The sequence below is a fragment of the Rhinatrema bivittatum genome, chromosome 5, assembly GCF_901001135.1.
Source record: "Rhinatrema bivittatum chromosome 5, aRhiBiv1.1, whole genome shotgun sequence".
Classification (NCBI taxonomy): domain Eukaryota; kingdom Metazoa; phylum Chordata; class Amphibia; order Gymnophiona; family Rhinatrematidae; genus Rhinatrema; species Rhinatrema bivittatum.
The window spans coordinates 44,658,616-44,678,310 of NC_042619.1; the positions used below are offsets into that span (position 1 = coordinate 44,658,616).

The 19,695-nt window shown below is 40.8% G+C and overlaps 1 protein-coding gene across 2 annotated transcripts in view; it reads right to left on the reverse strand.

The window, feature by feature from the left end:
- The window catches only part of GRM5 (glutamate metabotropic receptor 5), a 933,671-nt gene that overhangs the window by 60,703 nt on the left and 853,273 nt on the right, over positions 1-19,695 (reverse strand). The window contains exons 7-8 of one of the 2 annotated variants that reach the window (XM_029602291.1): positions 12,130-13,069; positions 8,238-8,291 (exon numbers count right to left, since the gene is read on the reverse strand). In XM_029602291.1, the coding sequence (XP_029458151.1) occupies positions 8,238-8,291; positions 12,130-13,069 (994 nt within the window). The remainder of the gene's footprint in view (positions 1-8,237; positions 8,292-12,129; positions 13,070-19,695) is intronic. The other variant, XM_029602292.1, reaches the window with a different exon arrangement.

The window sequence follows — 19,695 nt, forward strand, 5'->3', positions numbered from 1 at the left end:
CTTTATATTCTTGCGGTATCCTGAAGCTTGTTCTCCCCCCCAGGCATCATGGTGCTTCCCAATAATACAGCACCATACAGCCCAGGTCCCTCGGATCCATCCAGGCTGGGGAGGAGTGAACCTGAGACTCACTGAGAGAAGTATTTCATCACAATCTAGGGGGAGAACTTTCCACCACCCTCAGACCTCATTCCAATGGAAGTTTGCATGAAGTAGGCGATGGAACTCTGACAAAAAGTTGATAAGTTCGGAACCTGGGAGAGGGTATCTCGAACCTTACCTTTCTGTTTCTTGGCCATAATAGATCAATAGAAGAAAAAAAAAAAATCATAAGAAAATTAAACAGTCACAGAGGTTGGCTGCAGCATACCAGCTTAATCTTGAATCCCCTGTTCGAATTTGTTTTTTGTTTGGTTTATTATACTGACTAAAGCTTCTTTTATGCTTGAGAAAATAAACAGTCACCAGCACATTTATCACCTGTTTTAAGGATTGGACCAAAACATAAATCAGTCAATAACAAATTAGCTATTGCTTTGGATATGCAATGACTTTTCATTTGCCTCATATATAAGGTTAGTGCCAGAAGAGAAGTGACCCAAAAAGAAAATCCACAAAAAAATTGTAAAACATTTTCTGCTGCAATTCTGAAATAATGCAAGATTTGCTCTAGGGCATAAATTTGTTGAAAAAACATGTGCTTGCTTAAAGATATCTCCTAATAGAAAGTGTATTGGTGTTTTAGGACTTGATGTAATATATTTAGCATTGCCTATTCTTAGGGTGTTACTGTTTGAGTGCTGGTAGTTAGTGCTGTTTTAATTCTGATGGTTTACTATATTGTAATTGTAATTCAGTTTACTGATGGCTTTCCTAGGATCAAGCCAACAATCAACCCACATTGCCATAGGCCTAATATCATATGGATTCCAAGTCTTTTTTTTTTTTTTTACTTTTTTTGCAGGGTTTTCTGGTTGCCACCACATCAGTGCAATTAAATATAATATACATGCTGTCAGTGATATTTTTACCTCAAAAAGTCCTTTTTCATGTAAAATCTATTATAAATGCATTATTTTTAATTGTGTATAGGGAGGCCATGACCGGGGAGAAGGGGTGTGCAAGTCTGCAAGGTTCACGTAGAATGGCTAATACCCATGCACTGGCCCTAGGGAAGAGTGGAAGGTATGGATAAGGATTGGATAAGTTCTTGGAGAAGTCCATTACCTGCTATTAATTAAGGTGACTTAGAAAATAGCCACTGCTATTACTAGCAACAGTAACATGGGATAGACTTAGTTTTTGGGTTCTTGCCAGGTTCTTATGGCCTGGATTGGCCACTGTTGAAAATAGGATGCTGGGCTTGATGGACCCTTGGTCTGACCCAGTATGGCATTTTCTTATGGTCTTTTGATTGACTGGAAGATGGGGGGGGGGGGGGAGGGGAAGCAGGATTTGGGGGTGAAGGTGTTTTAAGAAAACAAAAAAGGATGCACCTGTTGAGGAGCTGGACAAGGGGTCCAGATTGTCAGAGATGGTAAAAGGAGCAACAATGAGGGTGAGATGGAGAACTGAGTGGGAGCAGTAGAGTGTAGAGTTGGCACAGAGAACTGGAGAGAGAAGGGAGGATAAAATCTAGATGAGTGGATAGAGAGGCAGAGTTAAAGGGAAAGATCAGTATTAGAGAAGTAGGGGAGGAACTGAAGAGGAAAGGAGGAGAGAGATGAAACAGAAAACGAACAGGAGACCCTGTAAAGGAGTTAGGAAACCAACAAGAGGAAAGCAGTATAAAGAGATGGAGACCAAAGTGATTAGAAAAATAAAACATCCAGACAGTAAGTGTAGAAAAAAGCATTTTATATTCAGTTTAATGTCGGCCGGCACGCGCAAGTTGCTTCTGCACTGGAGGAGCAACAACTTAAAAAACAAAAAAAAAAACCCCCGAAGGTAGGTAACATTTAGGGGGTGGGGAGGAGAGGGAAAGGGAGGTTAGGGTAAGTGGTAGGGAAATTCCTTCTCAGTCCTTTCCTTAATTGGAGCAGACTGGGAGGGAACTGGGGAAGGCCGTGATGCATTGCCGTGCGAAACTTGCCAAATTCTACCCCCCTTGCACACGCCGCCCCCAATTTTATAACTTGTGCACGCTGGTGCGTGTATGCTATAAAATCGCACATCCATGTGCCCGTGCCAGGTAGCACATGCATGTGGACGCGCATGCATATTTTTAAAAAATCTACCCCTTACTGAAGACAATTTTCAAGGGATTTATCTGGGTAACTAAGCAGATATCCATGTAAATTCCCTGGGATGAATTTTTCTCTCCTTTCAGCTGGTAAAAGAATACAATTGCTTTTATAATGGGAACACTTTTAGTCAGAGCCATGTTAGCATTTTTGCTGTCATGTGTGGAAAATCACTGCTGTTCTACTCCTCGGGTTTTTTTTTTTTGTTTGTTTGTTTTTAAACACAGAATACCCCATCTCAGTTAAACATACAGAACACAAACTCACCCTCACCAAATACAGAATAAAGAGACTGTACAGTGTAGACAGAAACTGAACTGGAAACTGCAACAAGCCAGACTCTGTATGCAATGCAATAATGGAGAAACAGACATCACCAGTTCTAATCAATCACTCATGAAACAATAAAATCAAGGGAATACAAATCAATCATATTAGTAAAACCATACTTATAAAAAGAATATTTCAAATGAGCTAAGGAACAGAATAACAATCTCAAACAAATTAAGAGCTCATACAACATTTTAAAACTTTCCAAACAATAAAATATTTCAAAATGGCAGACACAGAGACCCAACAATTAAAACTAAAATGGATGGGAACTTTACCGCGCTCCGTGCCTGAATACTTTTTATTTCTATTCATCCTGAGTATGGCATGAATTAGTGGGGCAGCACAAACTTTCTTCACACACATACACATACACTCCCCTCCCCCCCCCCCCCAGGCAGGTTCCCATTCACACACACACACACACACACCCACACACATCCCAGTCAGGTTTTCATTCACACAAACCACATCCCTTAGGCCAGCCCTCATTCACATACACACCACACCCCAGTAAGGCTCTCATTCATTCATTCATTCATTCATTCACTCACTTACACATACCATCGGGAGCCATTCTCTTGCTCCTGCTTGTGTGACAGCCCCCGTGCTAATCAAATATTGTGGGGCTACTACTTCCTCTACGCTGATCTCGTGCATCGCGAGATCAGTATAGAGCAAGTGCTAGCTGCATGTGTTTTGGACAATGCATACTGGCACCAAGAAGGAGTAGGAGAATGGGCTTCCTCTTCTTTCTTCAGCCGCTCACAGGATGGGAACCTTGTGGGCCTCTTCTTCTTCTGGGCCACCAGTGGGATGCACACCCAGTAGTGATGGCCTGCTTTTAGTTGTAGGTAAAAGAGGTGGGATTGGGGCCTAGAAGAGAAACTACACATGTGGATTTGATCTTTAAATCCATGTGCATGCTTTCCCCCATGCAGACTTTCTGCCTGTGCTAAAGAAGGTGCATGTCTGCATGTAGCTTTTTGTTTTTGTTTTTTTTTTAACCCATGGTCTTTGCTGACCTAAAGTTTCAAAGGGAAATTCTGAAGTAAGACCAATCTCACTTGAGGCCATAATCTGCCCTCCTAGTAAGGTGGTGGCCTGAATATAAAGAAACTTTGGCTGTCTGAGCTCCCCATTTCACTCTTCCCGCTCCAGCCTTCACGTTCAATTTTGGTGGGGGCAGGAGTGAAATCTCCTACTTCCTTATCCTGCTTACACCAAATTCTCAAATGGTAGCCTGTACTGCTTTGTCTCAGGATTGGGCAGCCTTCTTTGTACTTGGGAGGTTTGGGAAGAAGGGATCCTGAAGCAGCCACTAATTCTTGGCACTGGATGGGGTGGGAGATGGGAGAGGATGGAATGGGAGGACTCGGTGAGGTGGAAGAGAGTATGGGTAATCACTACTTAGGGGGAAAAGTGGCTGGAGTAGCCACTGCTTCTGATACTCAGAAGTGGATGGGAGGGATTAGACAGTCACTGTTACTCTGTATTTGAGCAGCTATACCTATTTATTGACAGCATGGACCTTTTTGGACTGCCCTGAGTGTACACTATAGTAAAAAAACCATCATTAAAAATGTATTCATTGTTTCCCATTTCTAATTTACACCTAAAGGGCACAGGTGCGCAAATCATACCAAGTCCCCCCCTACTAGCCAGCCTGATGTTATCAGGATAATCCTAATGCATATGCATGAAATATATTTTCATACATTGGGTTTAAGAACCAGATTGAAGTTTGCAAATGTATCTCATAGATAAGCATTAGGGATATCCTGAAAAGTAAACTGACTGGGGTTGGGGAGAAGGGAGGGACCAGGAGGAATGGTTTGAGCACCACTGCTCTTCAGGACACAATTCACTGCTAGCATAGCAGAAGCACTCATATCGTGGCTCCTGTCAGATTCCTACGAATCTGCAAACTCTTCTGCATACCTCCTCACTGAACTCTGATAAGGGTGCAATGAGAGTGCAAACAAGATGCACGGAAAACATTGACTAGACAAATATATGCCAATTTTACATCTTCATCTACTTTTGCTGTAATTTTCCTCATTCCAGAAAGAACCACTGCAAAATCAATCCCTACCTTATAAAGAACATCCTTATCCACTGTAGCTAGCTAGCAATGGCAGGAGAAAATACGTGAGTCTCGGAATCAGAGGTTAAAACATTTTAAGGCACACATATGGTGAACTTTCTTCCTGGAGTGATAAGGATTCTCACAAGCAAAACCCATAGGGGCGGATTTTAAATGCCCTGTGCGACGGCGCTCCTATTTTGCATAGGCCGCTGGCGCGCGCAGAGCCCCAGGGCATGTCGGGGGCATGTCCAGAATGGTGCGGCGTTTTGGGGGCGTGACGCGGCGTTGCGGGGGCGGGCCCGGGGGCGTGGCGCCGGACCGGGGGCGTGGTCGAGGCCTCCGGACCAGCCCCCGGGTCGGGTGATGGCGCGCCAGCAGCCCGCTGGCGCGCGTAGATTTATGTCTGCTTTTAGCAGGCGTAAATCATGAAACAAAGGTAAGGGGGGGGGTTTAGATAGGGCCGGGGGGGGGGTGGGTTAGGTAGGGGAAGGGAGGGGAAGGTGGGGGGAGGGCGAAGGACAGTTCCCTCCGAGGCCGCTCCGAAATCGGAGCGGCCTTGGAGGGAACAGGCAGCGTGTGCTGAGCTCGGCATGCGCAGGTTGCACAAATGTGCACCCCCTTGCGCGTGCCGACCCCAGATTTTATAAGATACGCGCGTATCTTATAAAATCCAGCATACTTTTGTTCGCGCCTGGTGCGCAAACAAAAGTACGCGATCGCGCAAATTTAGAAAATCTACCCCATGGTGTAAAGGTAAAGGAGGCTAAAAAAACCCTAGCCTTATCTCACACCCTATGACTGACTATCCAGTCAAGGTAATGGTGGGAAGGAGGATGCAAACATGGCTGGCACTTCCACTAGGCAAACTAGGCAGTCACCTAGAGTGCCAAGATTTTGGGGGCAGCAAAATCCCACCAATGGGAGGTCTAGAGGGCTGCTGTATCAGTTAATACTGCCAAAGAAGGAAACGCAGGCTAGAGCCACTGCTGTGGGTAGGAGGGAGCACTGTGCTGGAGCTGCCACCAATAAATAAGCTGGGAAGGGGAAGTGAATAGCCGAAGGTTTGCCTAGGGCACCAAGTAGGTTTGCACTGGCCCTGGCTTTGAACATGAACAAGGAATATATTGAAGGGTGTCCACATAGAATTAGGGTATGGAGTGGTGCTGCCTATCTGCATTGAAAGGAAAAGCCATATTTAAACAGTGGATATAAGAAAACAAACCTCAGACTTCATGCACTCAATAGACAAATAGCTAGTGCGACACTAACATCAATCTGTTGAAAACGGGGCAGTGCCGTATCTATAATTTTCTTAAAAATACAATTTCCAACAGGGATACCACTTCTGGTTTCCTTTGTATTCCAGCAAGATCTTGGTATGGTTACCTGCCCATGCTTTTATAATTAACAAAAATTATTTATGGGACAAAGAATATGGATTTCTTTTGATCTGGTGAAGATTACACAAAGGAGGAAATTGTTTTTGGCCCTTGTGCCTTGAAGTTTGTACTGTTGGGGCATCGTTTTCTTCATTACCCATGTAAATGTTTGATTTAATATTCTAGTGTGAGTTATGTATTCTTTGACCCAGATCAATTACGATTTTTTTCTGGAAGCTAATGGGTAGAATTAAATTTGGCAGCACGCCTAAAACCCGGGGTTTACGCGCACATCCGGGCCTTACGCGCGCCAGGCCAATTTTCAAACAGGCCTGACCACGAGTGTAAACCCCGGTACGCGATTAAGTGCCGGGGCCTGTAAAGGGGGCGGGGAGTGGCAGGGCTGGAGGTCGCTGGTACAACGGTCATTTGCCGCTGTGCCGGGGAAGCGTGCGCCAGCAGTTGGTCAGCGCACACAAGTTGCTTCTGCTCTGGAGGAGCAGCAACTTAAAAAAGACAAAAAGGAAGGTAGGTTAGATTTAGGGGGTGGAGAGGAGAGGGGAAGGGAAGTTAGGTAGGGGGTTAGGGAACTGGGGAAGGCAGGGATGCGCCGCTGCGCCAAATTTGCAGGTCTACCCCCCCCTTGCATGCGCCACCTGCACATATGCGCACGGAGTACAAAATCCAGCACGCAAGTACGTGTGGCCCAACGATTTTATAACATGCGCGCGCATGTTATAAAAATTGATGCATCCATGTGTGCGCCCTGGGAAGCGCGTGCACATGGATGCGCGCTTCTTTAAAAATCTACCCCTAAGAATCTATCTAGTTCTACTCCAGCAGCAGATTAAAGTGTACGATTTTACACATCCAGATTTGTCATGCATAGATTCCTTTTCCTTACATATACTTTATATATATATACATCTTCAAATATCTCATGTTTGGATTCCTCCCTTCGGCAAATATGAGGGCTGATGGGATTGTTCCTAATGTTTGATGGATGTTAAAATAATTATTTTTGTATTTCTCTTTTTTCTTTTATATGGTGATCTATAGACCAAGTTTTCCTTTAAATTTATTGTAATCTTACTTCTTTGAAAATAAAATTTCCTTTTGATGCATATTTTTGAAGTCAAAATGTGGATTGCTGAGAATATGCTTACAAGAATTGTCTTTTATAAATTTGCTGTTTGTAGGCACTACTCACTTGTACCTTATCTGGATAGAGATTGCTTTAAGGCTTGCAAGTAATTTTCATCAAGTTGTGAGTTCATTTCTGCTCTGCAGCAATGAGATCTATGTTGGTCCTAGAGAACGCTGGATTCTTTGCAGGCTTTGATTCCTTTTACCAAGGCAGCAGAAGAATTACATAAAGGTCTTAAAATAAATGTGTATTTAAGCCCCCATGGGACCTATGCAACCTCAAAAACTCAGGTTCAACATTTTGGGATAATTTTTCTGTTGCTTCATTTCTTCGTAAGTGACTCATATCTCAGGGTGCAAATTCTGTTGGTGTCTTGTCATCAAATCAGCCTTTTACCTGGCTGCAGCTACCACCTTTTGAACGACAAATACTTTTGTCTTAGCTAGGGTGTTTCAAAGATTCAAAATTCTATGAAAATGTCATTTTGCAGCTGCTTAGAAAGCCTCAACTGGTTCCCTGCTATTATGTGTTTGACAATGATTTGATGTATCATTACGCTGCGCTATAAATTAGTGTCAAGTAGCAAAATGTTAATGATAGGGCCTCCGTGTGTTGGTGACTGAAATAGCATGTTTCTTTTAAGATTCGGTGGTGACTCATCCTGCTCTAAATAAAAGGCTGCTTTTCCATTTAAATGTGTGCTGTGCTTCTGTACACTGGCCTTTTTTTCCCTTTCTAGTCCCTAAACCACAGACTTGTGCGACCCTCTGAATTAATTGCCTGTATCGAACAGCACAGTACTGACCGCTCTTTTTTTTTTTGCCAGTTTGAAAGAAAAACCCTTTATTTGTTTCCTGCTTCCATTATTGCCAGTCATTTATTTTACATTATCCTTTTAATTTTTGCTTTTTTTTTCTGACACAATCATTTAGCCAGCTATCATCCAGTAGGTAATCATCAGAGTATGGTAGGCTCAGTAGATAACTGTTTTTTGTTTTTTTTTGTGCAATACTGTACCAAAACATGAAAGTTTAGAAATAAGCTCTTACATTCCGATTGGCTGATGACAATAGGCGTGGGCTGGCCCAGGAGGAAATGAAATGCTAGAATAAAGAGAGGTGATGAATTAATAAATGGATTGATAGAAGAAAAGTAATGTATTTTCTAACCATTGAACATCTCATATATATTGTACGCTCCCTGGCCTCGGTCTCTTGCCTAAGAAAACATTTTTCTGTAATTTTGGTTTAAACAAATTACAGTGATGGTGTTTTTTTTTTTGTTTTTTTTCATGAGACAATATTTCACCTTTATTCCATGACCAATTTAAATAAGAAACATTTTACCTGAATTTTAATAACAAATGAAAACCCGCTGAACACAGTTATAGCCATCACATTCTTGTCAATATACTCTGTGGGGGGGGGGGGGGGGGTGTGACGCACCCTTTGCACTACAGCCCTGGCACAGTATTTTTAAATAGAAACCGCTGAATTTTGGACATTGGCCAAAACTAAGGAAGTAATGATTCTGTTCTATCAGGTGCCGAATGCTAGAAGCACAGACTGAAGAAATAGTATATATATATAATGTCTGCCATCTCTGTGGAACAAAGGGAGCCTTTGGTTACAAAATCTAAAACATTCTCTCTGTATTCTTACTGTCCTTTAAACTCCCCCCTCCTGGGCAGAAATCAGTCAGATGCCATCTCTGAGCCCCTTAGCATGGCTCAGCTTCAGGGAGTTCAGTGGAGCCTGGTAATCCGTCTACTACTTCTCAGACAGCCACATGGAGCTCAGGCCAGCATTCTCTTAACTACGTCAAGGTCCCATCCTGGTAAATGCTGAGAGGAAGGCCTGAGACCACCGGGAGCTATTGTTTCAGTAAACTAAATGACTTTAATCTCCAACCAATGGCCTGACGAAGGAAGAGGACTGAGCAACAAGATACACCGGGCTGCAGAGGTGGCGGCTAATGAGTCAAAACAGGAAAGGGGGGAGCAATGAGAAGAGCAATGAGAAGGAAAAAACTATGGAAGAGCAGCCAGCCTGCTGGAAGCATGAAATATTTGTTAATAGGACAGGAGCAGTGACTTTGAATGTGATGACTACTGGGCCAGTATCAACCACAGTGAAACCTGCACGTAATGTAATCCCATTCAGGGAGCCAAAACAGTTACAAGCTTTGCAAGTTTAAATCACGGCATGCATTTGTGTGGTAGCGATCTCATCTCACGTTTCTGGAAGTCAAAAGTGAAAGTAACATAGTGATTTCTAAATATAAAACAAAAACAATTATGATAGAATCTTTCATGAGGATTCTGTAATTTATTTATTTATTTTTTTAAATAAGCACCTGTTATTTAAAGATTGCCTGATAACGTTGCTACCAGGGCCACTGTATGGATGGAAAAATTATTTACAGTAGAAACATAGAAAGTATTCACAGTGCAATGAAACACGTGTCATGGTGGAATTGCCTGCCCATGAATGAACGACCCTATTCACTATTGTGATCTTATTTGACAGGTTTCACCGGAGTTTCCTGTTTTGGGGGCTCAGACCTGTTGCTGGTACTGCTGTCACATGGGCAGGGCCACTGGAAAAGAGCGGGCACCATAATAGCTGCAAAACTTTCATGTTTCTCTGCCTTTTTCTTCTTTTCCTCCCCAGCAGTTTGCTTATGAGTGGGTAGTCAAAGCCTGCTGAGCAGGTAAAGGCAAGTGGGTGAATGTACCCGGTTCTCTGGGCAATTGTGCAGCTCTCTGGCTAAATGTATCCAACTCATGATGTGAGTTGTTGGGGCTATGCGGCCGGATTTTGCGTGGACAAGTTTAGCTTGCTAGCGTGGAATCTTGTCCTGACCAACTACATTCGTAAAACTTGCCCAGCCAAATCTGTGCAGCTTGCAGTTTCACCAGCAGAAAGACCGAATTGGTCAATCTGATTGCTTTAGTCTTTCCCTGCGTCTCCCCTCTCCTTCTGGTTAAAATCGGATCACAGGCAAAGTTTGAATTGAGCTCCAAGTATGAAGAGCCACAACAACAACAAATTAGCAACAAAAAGTAAACCTATAAGGGATCGATGCTTAAATAATTTCCCTATCTAAAACCGGGTATTAGCTGGGTAAATCAAACTAGTTAAAAGTCCGACACTCCTAAACTGCTACATTTTCTGGCCTATATCTCCCCCTTTGCATGGGACATACATGCCCATAGATAACTATAAGTCTGGTCCTACATTACTTAAAGATCTTTGTTTTCAGTTTGTTTGGTTTTTCTGGGAATTTTAATGCTATAATAAAAAAAAAAAATCAAAGGAAAATTGACTATGTTACAACAAACAACGGAAAAATCAGCGGGAAAAGTCATATTTTCACTGATTTTATATTGTGTGTTATATAATTAAACCTCAGGAAAAATAAAATGAAATTGAAAACAAAGGTCCCTATACGCACTGGTTCAGGGTTCAGGCTGTCAGCGCTGCCTGAAGCAGGCGACTGAGGAGACAGATGGAGTGATTCTAACTCCGAAGCAGAGAAGTTCCAAAGAGCTTCTGAACTTTCTTCGAATGCTTTCCACTGTTTTCTAGTGCCTCTGGACATGATGATGATGAATAAGTGGAATGAATTTCAGAGGTGGTGAATTTCAAAGGAATCCTCCCAGGCAAGGCAGATTTCAGATGCAGAGAATAAACTGGTCATCAGTATAGCCAAGCAACAGCTTCTGTAGTAAATTGCGGGAACATCTGGGCCGCACGACTATGATAAATGTGAAAGCTCTCAGCAAGGCAACTGAGAATAGAGAAATGGCAAATAAAATGTGGCATCACTACTTACATCTCCCTTTCACCTTCACTCTTCTAATTTTATATACTTTTGCAACTTTTCTAGTAGACATGGATTGTACAGGAAAGTCCTGACACATTTCATCACTGATATACTTATTGAACAGGAGAATTAATTTGTTGTATGCTTTTAAAGCATGTGATGGATTGATTAGTGCATGCTGTCTTTTTGCTGTATGCAGGTTTGCCTTAAATAATGCACTGACAAATGTAAACAGAAAATGACAGCTGTTACATTACAAATACAAATTTTCAGCAGAGTGAAAGCACTCAAAAGCCTCTCAGCAGATCAGTTTCTCAATTATAAATCCAATTTCAAATTCTCGGATCCTTACTTCATAGCACTAAGTATTCCACACTCTTGTTTTCTCGCATTAGGAAACTGCTGTTATTTGGCAGTTAAAAATAAAACTGAGCCCTATCAAAAATCTTATGAAAGTATGTAATTTGGAATTTTCTAAAAATACTGTTCCTTCATTTATACTGCACCTTGCTGATATATTTTAGATTGCATTAAAACTACCACTGCACAGAACATTTAACAAATATTAATGACTATGCATAGTATTCAGATATCATCATGTCACACTGACGATAATGGGCAGTGGACTTTAGTTCAACAGCTGCTGAGGTGCATAACCCAGGGCTTCCCAAACCTGCCTTGGAGACTCCAGAGTCAGTGGGATTTTCAGAATATCCACAGTGAATATGCATGACATAAATGTGCATGCACTGGAAACCAAATATATGCAAACTCCTCTCATGTATATTCATTGTGGATATCCTGAAAACCCGAAAGGCTGTGGGGTCCCCAGGACAAGTTTGGGAAGGCCTGGTATTGCCCAATATTTCATCAATTGCCTGTAATCTGCTCCCTGTGTTCAGTATTATTAGATACTTAATACAAATTATCAAATGCCATCAGCTAGGAGGGAACATTTTCTCTGTAACTGTAGAATTATTGGTAATACTTATCTTTTGACTAGGTTATACTGTTCTTTCAATGCTCAATGGCAAGAGTGTGGATTACCTTTAAACATCATAATACAGCATAAAGCTTAATCTAAATTAATAGGACCAATGTTTTCAAATTTACCTTAAGGTTTCACCTGATGATCCCCTTCTTTTCCACAGATTGACCAGGCTACTTGAGCGGCTAGCAGCTGAAGAAGACTTTCCATCTCCCACATGCATGCGGACAACAGTGGAGGTGGTGAATGCACTCCGCACATTCCTCTCTGGTTTAGCAAGGATAATATAGACCTTTGGCACAAACATGCAGCCGAGCGCCACCGTGGCACTCAAGCTTACTGAGAAACACATGGTGATAATTTTGTAGTTGCTTCCAAAATATATTGGCACAAAGGCCAGCCAAATGATGCAGGTGGTGTACATTGTGAAGGCAATATACTTTGCTTCATTGAAATTTGCTGGAACATTTCTTGTTTTAAATGCATAAAAGGTGCAACTTAAGATTAGCAATCCATTATATCCAAGGGGGGTAACGACACCCAGGTTGGTGGTATTACAGATCAGGTAGACTTCCCGGATACTCGGGTAATCATGCACCACATCTGGTGGCTCCATGATGAAAAGGGCAACAATTATGCCTAGCTGAATACAAATTAGAATAAAAGCAATAACCAGCTGAGCACAGGCACTCATAAATCTAGGCTTCTTTGTACAGATTTTCTTTTTGCTGCCTGCCAAAATTCTTGCGATACGATTGGTTTTAGTAACCAGTGCAGAGTAACTCATGGCAGGAGAGAGGCCAATGCCAATTCTTTGAAGGTAGCAAAGAATCTGTTGAGGTTTTGCAATAAGACAGAAGGTGCACAGGTAACCCAAACAGATGCCAGCGAGAATTATATAGCAGAGCTCACGGCTGGATGACTTGACCACAGGTGTATCACGGTACAAGATAAAAACAGCTGTGACAAAAAAAGTTGCTAAAAGGCCCAGACAGGCAAAAACAATGGCTGCGATTGGTTCAGGATCCCCCCATCGTAGATACTCCACAGGGATCAGGTCACAACCTGTTAAAAGATGAAAACAATTGAAAGAATTAGATAATATTTAAAAAATATTTTATTTTTTAATGTAGCGCTTCCTAGATGTGATTTGATATATTGATGTATAACCTGCTTTTCTGAAATAACATTCAAAGTGGCAAACAAGTAATCAACAAATTAAAAATATACTAATAATAATTATGTTTCTTAATTACTAATTATAAGGATATGATTTTGAATTTGTTTTTAGGTCTGAAATATTGTCATTGTTAATATGTTATGAATCATTACGATGGACTGTCTTAGTGACGGTATACAAAACCTAATAAATAAAATAAATAAATATCATAGAATAAATAGTACAACTAAACAATAATAATATACAATTAATAACACCATAAATAAGTTAAAAAAACACCTGGAAGGATTTAAAATATTACCACCACATCTAATAAGTGGTACATCTAATATTACCACCACATCTGAGGGTACATACAAAACTTCAGTAATAAACAGTTCAAATAGATCAGTTAAATAGCCAAGTTTTAAGCTTACACTTGAATGAGAGATAAATCAACTTTCAATGAATTTATCTAGAGAGACTATTCCAAAGTTGGAGGGCTGTGCCTACAAAAGCTCTAGTCCTCAGCTTAACCAACTTCATATTATTCAATGATGGGGGTACTCAATACTGCTTCTTGAGAAGATCTCGACACCCTATTTGGAACATACCAAGATAAACAAATCATTGAGATAAGATGGACTCTTGTCTCTTACTACCTTAAAAGTTCATGTCAACAGTTTGAATTTGATTCTTTTAGCTATAAGCAGCCAAAACAGATAATGTAGGAGAGCACTTACCCCATCTCGTGCTCCAAGGTTTTTGTTTTCTATTTTAATTTATTTATCTATTGTTCATTGCTGTTTATACATGGAGTATTGTTTTAACTTTGTATTTTTATAAACGGCTCTCAGCAGTTTTTTCTGGTGGGGTGATAAATGTAAGCAAATAAATAATACATTATATAAATAAATAAATTATCTAGGCACCTCGACGTCCAAGTTCACTCCACCTTGTTTTTTGTAACTTTGCCTCTTGTTCAATGTTAAGTTAAGTTAATGTTTACCCCTTGTTCCATGTAAACCGGCATGATATGATATGCATCATGAATGCCGTTATAGAAAAGCGTTAAATAAATAAATAAAATAAATCTGTATCCTGTACTGTTTGGGGCATCTTAATGGCTCTCATAGCCCTTAGAGATCCTGAGGGTTAATGGGTATTCTGTTTTGAGACAATTTCTCAGCACTGGTCTATGACTCGCTAGGGCTGCTGCAGTAGTGGCAGCCATCTTCCCTTCATCCCAGGCTTGAACCGATCACCTCTTACAGCTTTCATTTTGTTGCTCATAGTCATATGAAATATTATATTTGAAGTTTAAAATGATGTCCACACATAACATGGGTGCTCTCCAATGATCATGGAATAAGTATGAAGGATATATTTTAGAATAGGGCTTTCTAAACCTGTCCCAGTGACCCCACAGCCAGATGGGTTTTCAGGATATCTACAATGATGTACATGAGATACATTTACATGAAATGGATTCCAGTGTATGCAAATTTATTGCATACATAGTCATTGTGGAAATCCTGAAATTTCAGCTGGCTGTGGGGTCATCTTGACAAATTTGGGAAGCCCTGGCTTAGGAATAGATTTTCCTTCCAAACCCTGGTTAAGCAGAGAGAACAGCTCCCCTATGAGGAAAGACTAAAGACTTTAGGACTTTTCAGCTTGGAGAAGAATTGGCTGAGGGGGATATGATAGAGGTGTTTAAAATCATGAGAGGTCTAGAATGGGTAGATGTGAATCAGTTATTTACTCTTTCAGATAATAAAAAGACTAGAGGGCACTCCATGAAGTTAGCATATGGCACATTTAAAACTAATCGGAGAAAGTTCTTTTTCACTCAACGCACAATTAAACTCTGGAATTTGTTGCCAGAGGATGTGGTTAGTGCAGTTAGTATAGCTGTGTTTAAAAAAGGATTGGATAAGTTCTTGAAATAGAAGTCCATTACCTGCTATTAATCAAGTTGACTTAGAAAATAGCCACTGCTATTACTAGCAGCAGTAACATGGAATAGACTTAGTTTTTGGGTACTTGCCAGGTTCTTATGGCCTGGATTGGTCACTGTTGGAAACAGGATGCTGGGCTTGATGGACCCTTGATCTGACCCAGCATGGCATGTTCTTATTTTCTTAAGGAGGTCATAATGCCCTTGTACAGAGATCCTGGATTATTCCTACTTATCAGATTGGACAGTCAACAAAAAAGACAAGATTATGATTTTTTGGGCTCTAAGTCTTTTTTTCCCACTTTTTGGTGCTTCAGAGTGGATTGCATTCAGGTACTGTAAGTATATATCCAAAGGGCTCACAATCCAAGGCCTAGAGTCATCATTTTGCATTAAAAAAGGAGCATGGTTTGAGAGAGCAAGAGAGAGAGAGAGAGAACCTCTGTAGAGGGTCATAAAACAGTCAATTATTTATACCACTGTAAGAGAGGGCACTAGTAACTCAGGATAAAGTTTGTGGGGTGTGGTGGGTTCTGGGGGGCAATTTTAAATGCATAGTCATGCGTATGAATATACAGTTACCATCAGTGAAGATTTAATGTGATTAGGAGTGAAGAAAGGTGAAAGAAGAGTAGATTTGTACCATGTTCTCTCTACCCAGCTTGGTGCACTATCTACCTAGCTGCAATCATTCTACATAGAGAGAACATGCTACTCTTCTTTCACCTTTCATCCCTCCAAATCACATTAAATCTTTACTGATGTGCTGTTCATACTTATGACTATATATGTTAAACTGTCCCCCAAAACCCAACTCACCCCCACAAACCTCACCCTGAGTTCATAATGTTCCCTCTTAAAGTGGTATAAAAAGTTTTAAAAAATCAGTGGATCTCCACAGAGGTGCTCTCTCTCTCTTTCTTTCTCTTTGATATTGTATCCTCTAGAAAACACGAACCGTAGAGGTGATTTAAATATATAGGGTGAATTTTCTGTAAGATAGCCTGATACTTACGAATAGCACGGCAGATAAGAGGCAGATGGTAGCATGTTGTTTATTCCAGTTTTTGCGAACCTTCCACGCCAGTTGAAATCTCTATAGAGTGCCATAATTGTAAGTTTTGCCCATTAAAATTTCATCATCCTCGGCCAAGGGATAACTTTACCTATAGGACTTTCTTGTTTATATAATTGTATGCCCTTGCAACTTAAGATATGTAGGAATGACAAAACGGATGACCAGGACTTATCTTACTGAACACAGGAGCTGTTTGAAAACGGGAAAAATTGAGGCTTCCCTTGTGTCTCATTTTAAAAACTCAACTAGCGTGAACAGGAGTGGATTTTCCATCTTCAATCTGTTTCTCCGCTTGGTTTAAACCAAGAAATTGAGTGGTCAGTATTTATGTGAATATGCTAATTTATTTCATGCTAATTAATATGCCTCATATGTAAGGGAGGTTTGAGCATACGTGCATATATAAAATGGACACAGAGCTGCTCTCTCTTTAGCAGCCAACATGCTTAAGTTTGCATGATGCTCTGTGAGTAATCTTTTTTTAATACTTTATTTATCAATCTTTTACATTACAAAAACTAAATTTTGCAAATATTGAAAAACAGAAAGATAAAGTGATAGATAAATTTTCTTTCTATTACATTATTCCAAACTGAGAAAACATAAACCATCTTTACTTTCTTAATCCATAAATCAATATAGTATTTTACTCTATTGAATCCGAAATTAAAGAGAGATATTTATAGGTAACACAAACTGAAAAAGAAAACATGCACGTTTATCAGCCATTACATATTTGTTACATATTTATGGGAGAAGAAGTGATAGGCATTTTTCACTGCAATTGTTCTACCGTAAAAAGTACATTTACTTCTGCCCCCCTCTTTAACACACATTTACATAGAAATTTTAACTTAAAATTATATCCCAGCGAGATTATTTCCTGGCGCAACGCTAAAAAGCCCCTGCGCCTTTCTTGTGTTATCGAGGAGAGATCTGGAAAAATTTTACATTTTCATTGAGAAAAGAGATCGGGAACTTCCTAAAGTAGTTTCTCATAATTGTCTGCACATCCACCAGAGATATCAAAGAAACCAATAGAGTGGCTCTATCTAACACCCCTATTGTAGAACTTTCTAATATATCAGTCAAGTTTTCATGAAGGTTAATTCTATTAGCTATTGAAGATACTTTCGGCAAGAAAATACACTTGTTTATTGCAGGCAAATTTTCTTCTTCGAAGCCAAGAACCTCTTTCATAAATCTTTTCAAGGAAACATAGGAAATTTCACCCAGAAGGCGAGGAGAATTTAGGATCCTAATATTTAAATGCCTAGAGGCATTTTCAAGAGATTCCACTCTTCTAGCTAGAAACTCCTTATCTTTGACAACAGCAGCTTTACATTTTAAGTTCTCTTGCTCTTTCTCCTCCAAAGTCACTACTTTCGATGTAATCTGTTCAATTTTCCTTTAAACATCATGTGAAGTGTGAGTGTTTTGGGAAGCCAAACTCTCCACTTTCACACTCAAATTTTCACCGTGGTCACTACCCCCACCATCAGGTCCCATAAAGCAGCCATAAGTGTCGACCTCAGGGCGTTCAGGAATCATTAGGAGCTTCAATTCTGGGGTGGTCCCTTGTGGTGTTTGCAGGCTAAAACCATTAGTACTTACCCCAGTTGCTCCTTCTTCCAGTCCGAGTCTCGGTGTTTCCGCGTTGGTCATCTCCTCCGAGGGAGCCGCGATTGTTGGTAATGCCTGACACGCTGCGGTCTGAGTTGGAATCGCTGCAAATGACCCAGAAGAGGTTCCTTCATTCAACGCATCGGGTTGAATCAATGACCCTGCTCTCTGCGTCATGCTGACCTTAGATCTGAGCTCAGGGTAGTCTCCTCCGGTGCAGGAACTTCTCTCTCCATTCCCTGCACCAAGGGCTCCTCGACTCCTGGAGTTTCTAAAGCTGATGCGGTAAGGAAGCAGATAATTTCCTGCTGCATAGCCGATGATGGTGGGGGTGTAGAGGGATAAACCCTGATTTTCCCCTTCCTTTTTGGAGGCATCATAGAGGATAACACTGAATTTTGCACTAGTAGCAGGAGAACACACCGCTCCTACTTGCGACGTGCAGCCATCTTGGATCCGCTCCACGTGACCGCTCTGTGAGTATTCTAAATGCCTATCTAAGCTCTGTTCCCTTTGGTTGGACCAAGCTTCCTACTTCAAGTTTTTGTTTTTACAGGGAATTGTGGTATCGCACATAAGACATATATTCTCCCTGCCAGACAAGAACAAAATTGGGAGCCCCTGAGGCAGCTGTTGCGAAACGTGATATCATATTGGGCTCTATTGAAGGGGAAGTATCTCTTTTTATAAGCATTTAAAAATCTAAAAAAATACCTTATTTTTGAACCAATGATTAAAAGTGACTTAAGTGGTGAAGACACTGAATGAAAATCCTTCAGTATCCGTGGGGTGGTATGATGTTTCTTATTTAGGGCTAGATACATCATTTTGTGTGGAATGATGAACTGTGGCGATAAAGGGGGCGGGTGGGTGCTAGTGTGCAGCCGGCCGCATCACAGCAGTGCAAGTTCGCCTGCGGCGGTGCAGCGATGCCGCACACTATCGCCTCCATAACACCATGCTAAAAGGTGGTGCTATTTCCCACGCTACTGCCGGCGATAATATTCAAAACATTATCGCCGGCAGCGGTGCCGCCACCCCATTTCCCTAAACCCCTTCCTAACTCCTCCCAAACTCCACCCCTTCCCCTAATTTTAATTTTACCATCGCGATAAGCCCATTATTGCGTGCGTTAGGGCATTATCGCATGCAATAACGGCCTAACGCATGCGATAATGGGCTATCGCAGCTTGAAAAATAACCCCCTTAGATAGTTAAGAATTGTCCTCTGTATTTTGAAATTCTTAAATTATTTTTTGCAATGTTTTTTTCATGATATTATTATTTCGTTTGCATATGATTTTTTGGACTGTTTTGGCGAAGATATAATTCATGTCACTAGCCCCATTGTCCAGTTTAATTATTTATTTTAGAACATCATTTTATCTTTTAGTCTTTCAAATGTGACTATGTTGTTTAACTGTGAATGTATCACTGAATGTGTGCATACTGACTTCTTTTCCAAGCTTTCTACAGCTTAAATTAAGCAGTGTTTATAAAAGCCAAATGTCCCACTTACATTCAGTCAAGGATCAATGAACCTAAAATAATGTTAATGCAATTTCTAGCGTTCAGTGGGAGGCTCTCACTCACTTTCCCTGCAATTCTGATACCTCTAATACGAATGCAAATACCAATACAATGCCAAAAGAAGGATTTTTAAATATTAGAAAGTAGTTAAAATATTTTTTCTATAAGGAATCATTAAGCTATCAATGTACAGTACACAGAGAAGACATTTAAAATCAGGACAGCAGTAATTGATACTCATAGAATAAAAGATGACTTAATAGGAAGGAACCTCTTGCCTGCTGATTACAGAAGCGTGGTCGTTAACTGTTCATGAATTAACCTCTGTAATGAAAAATGTG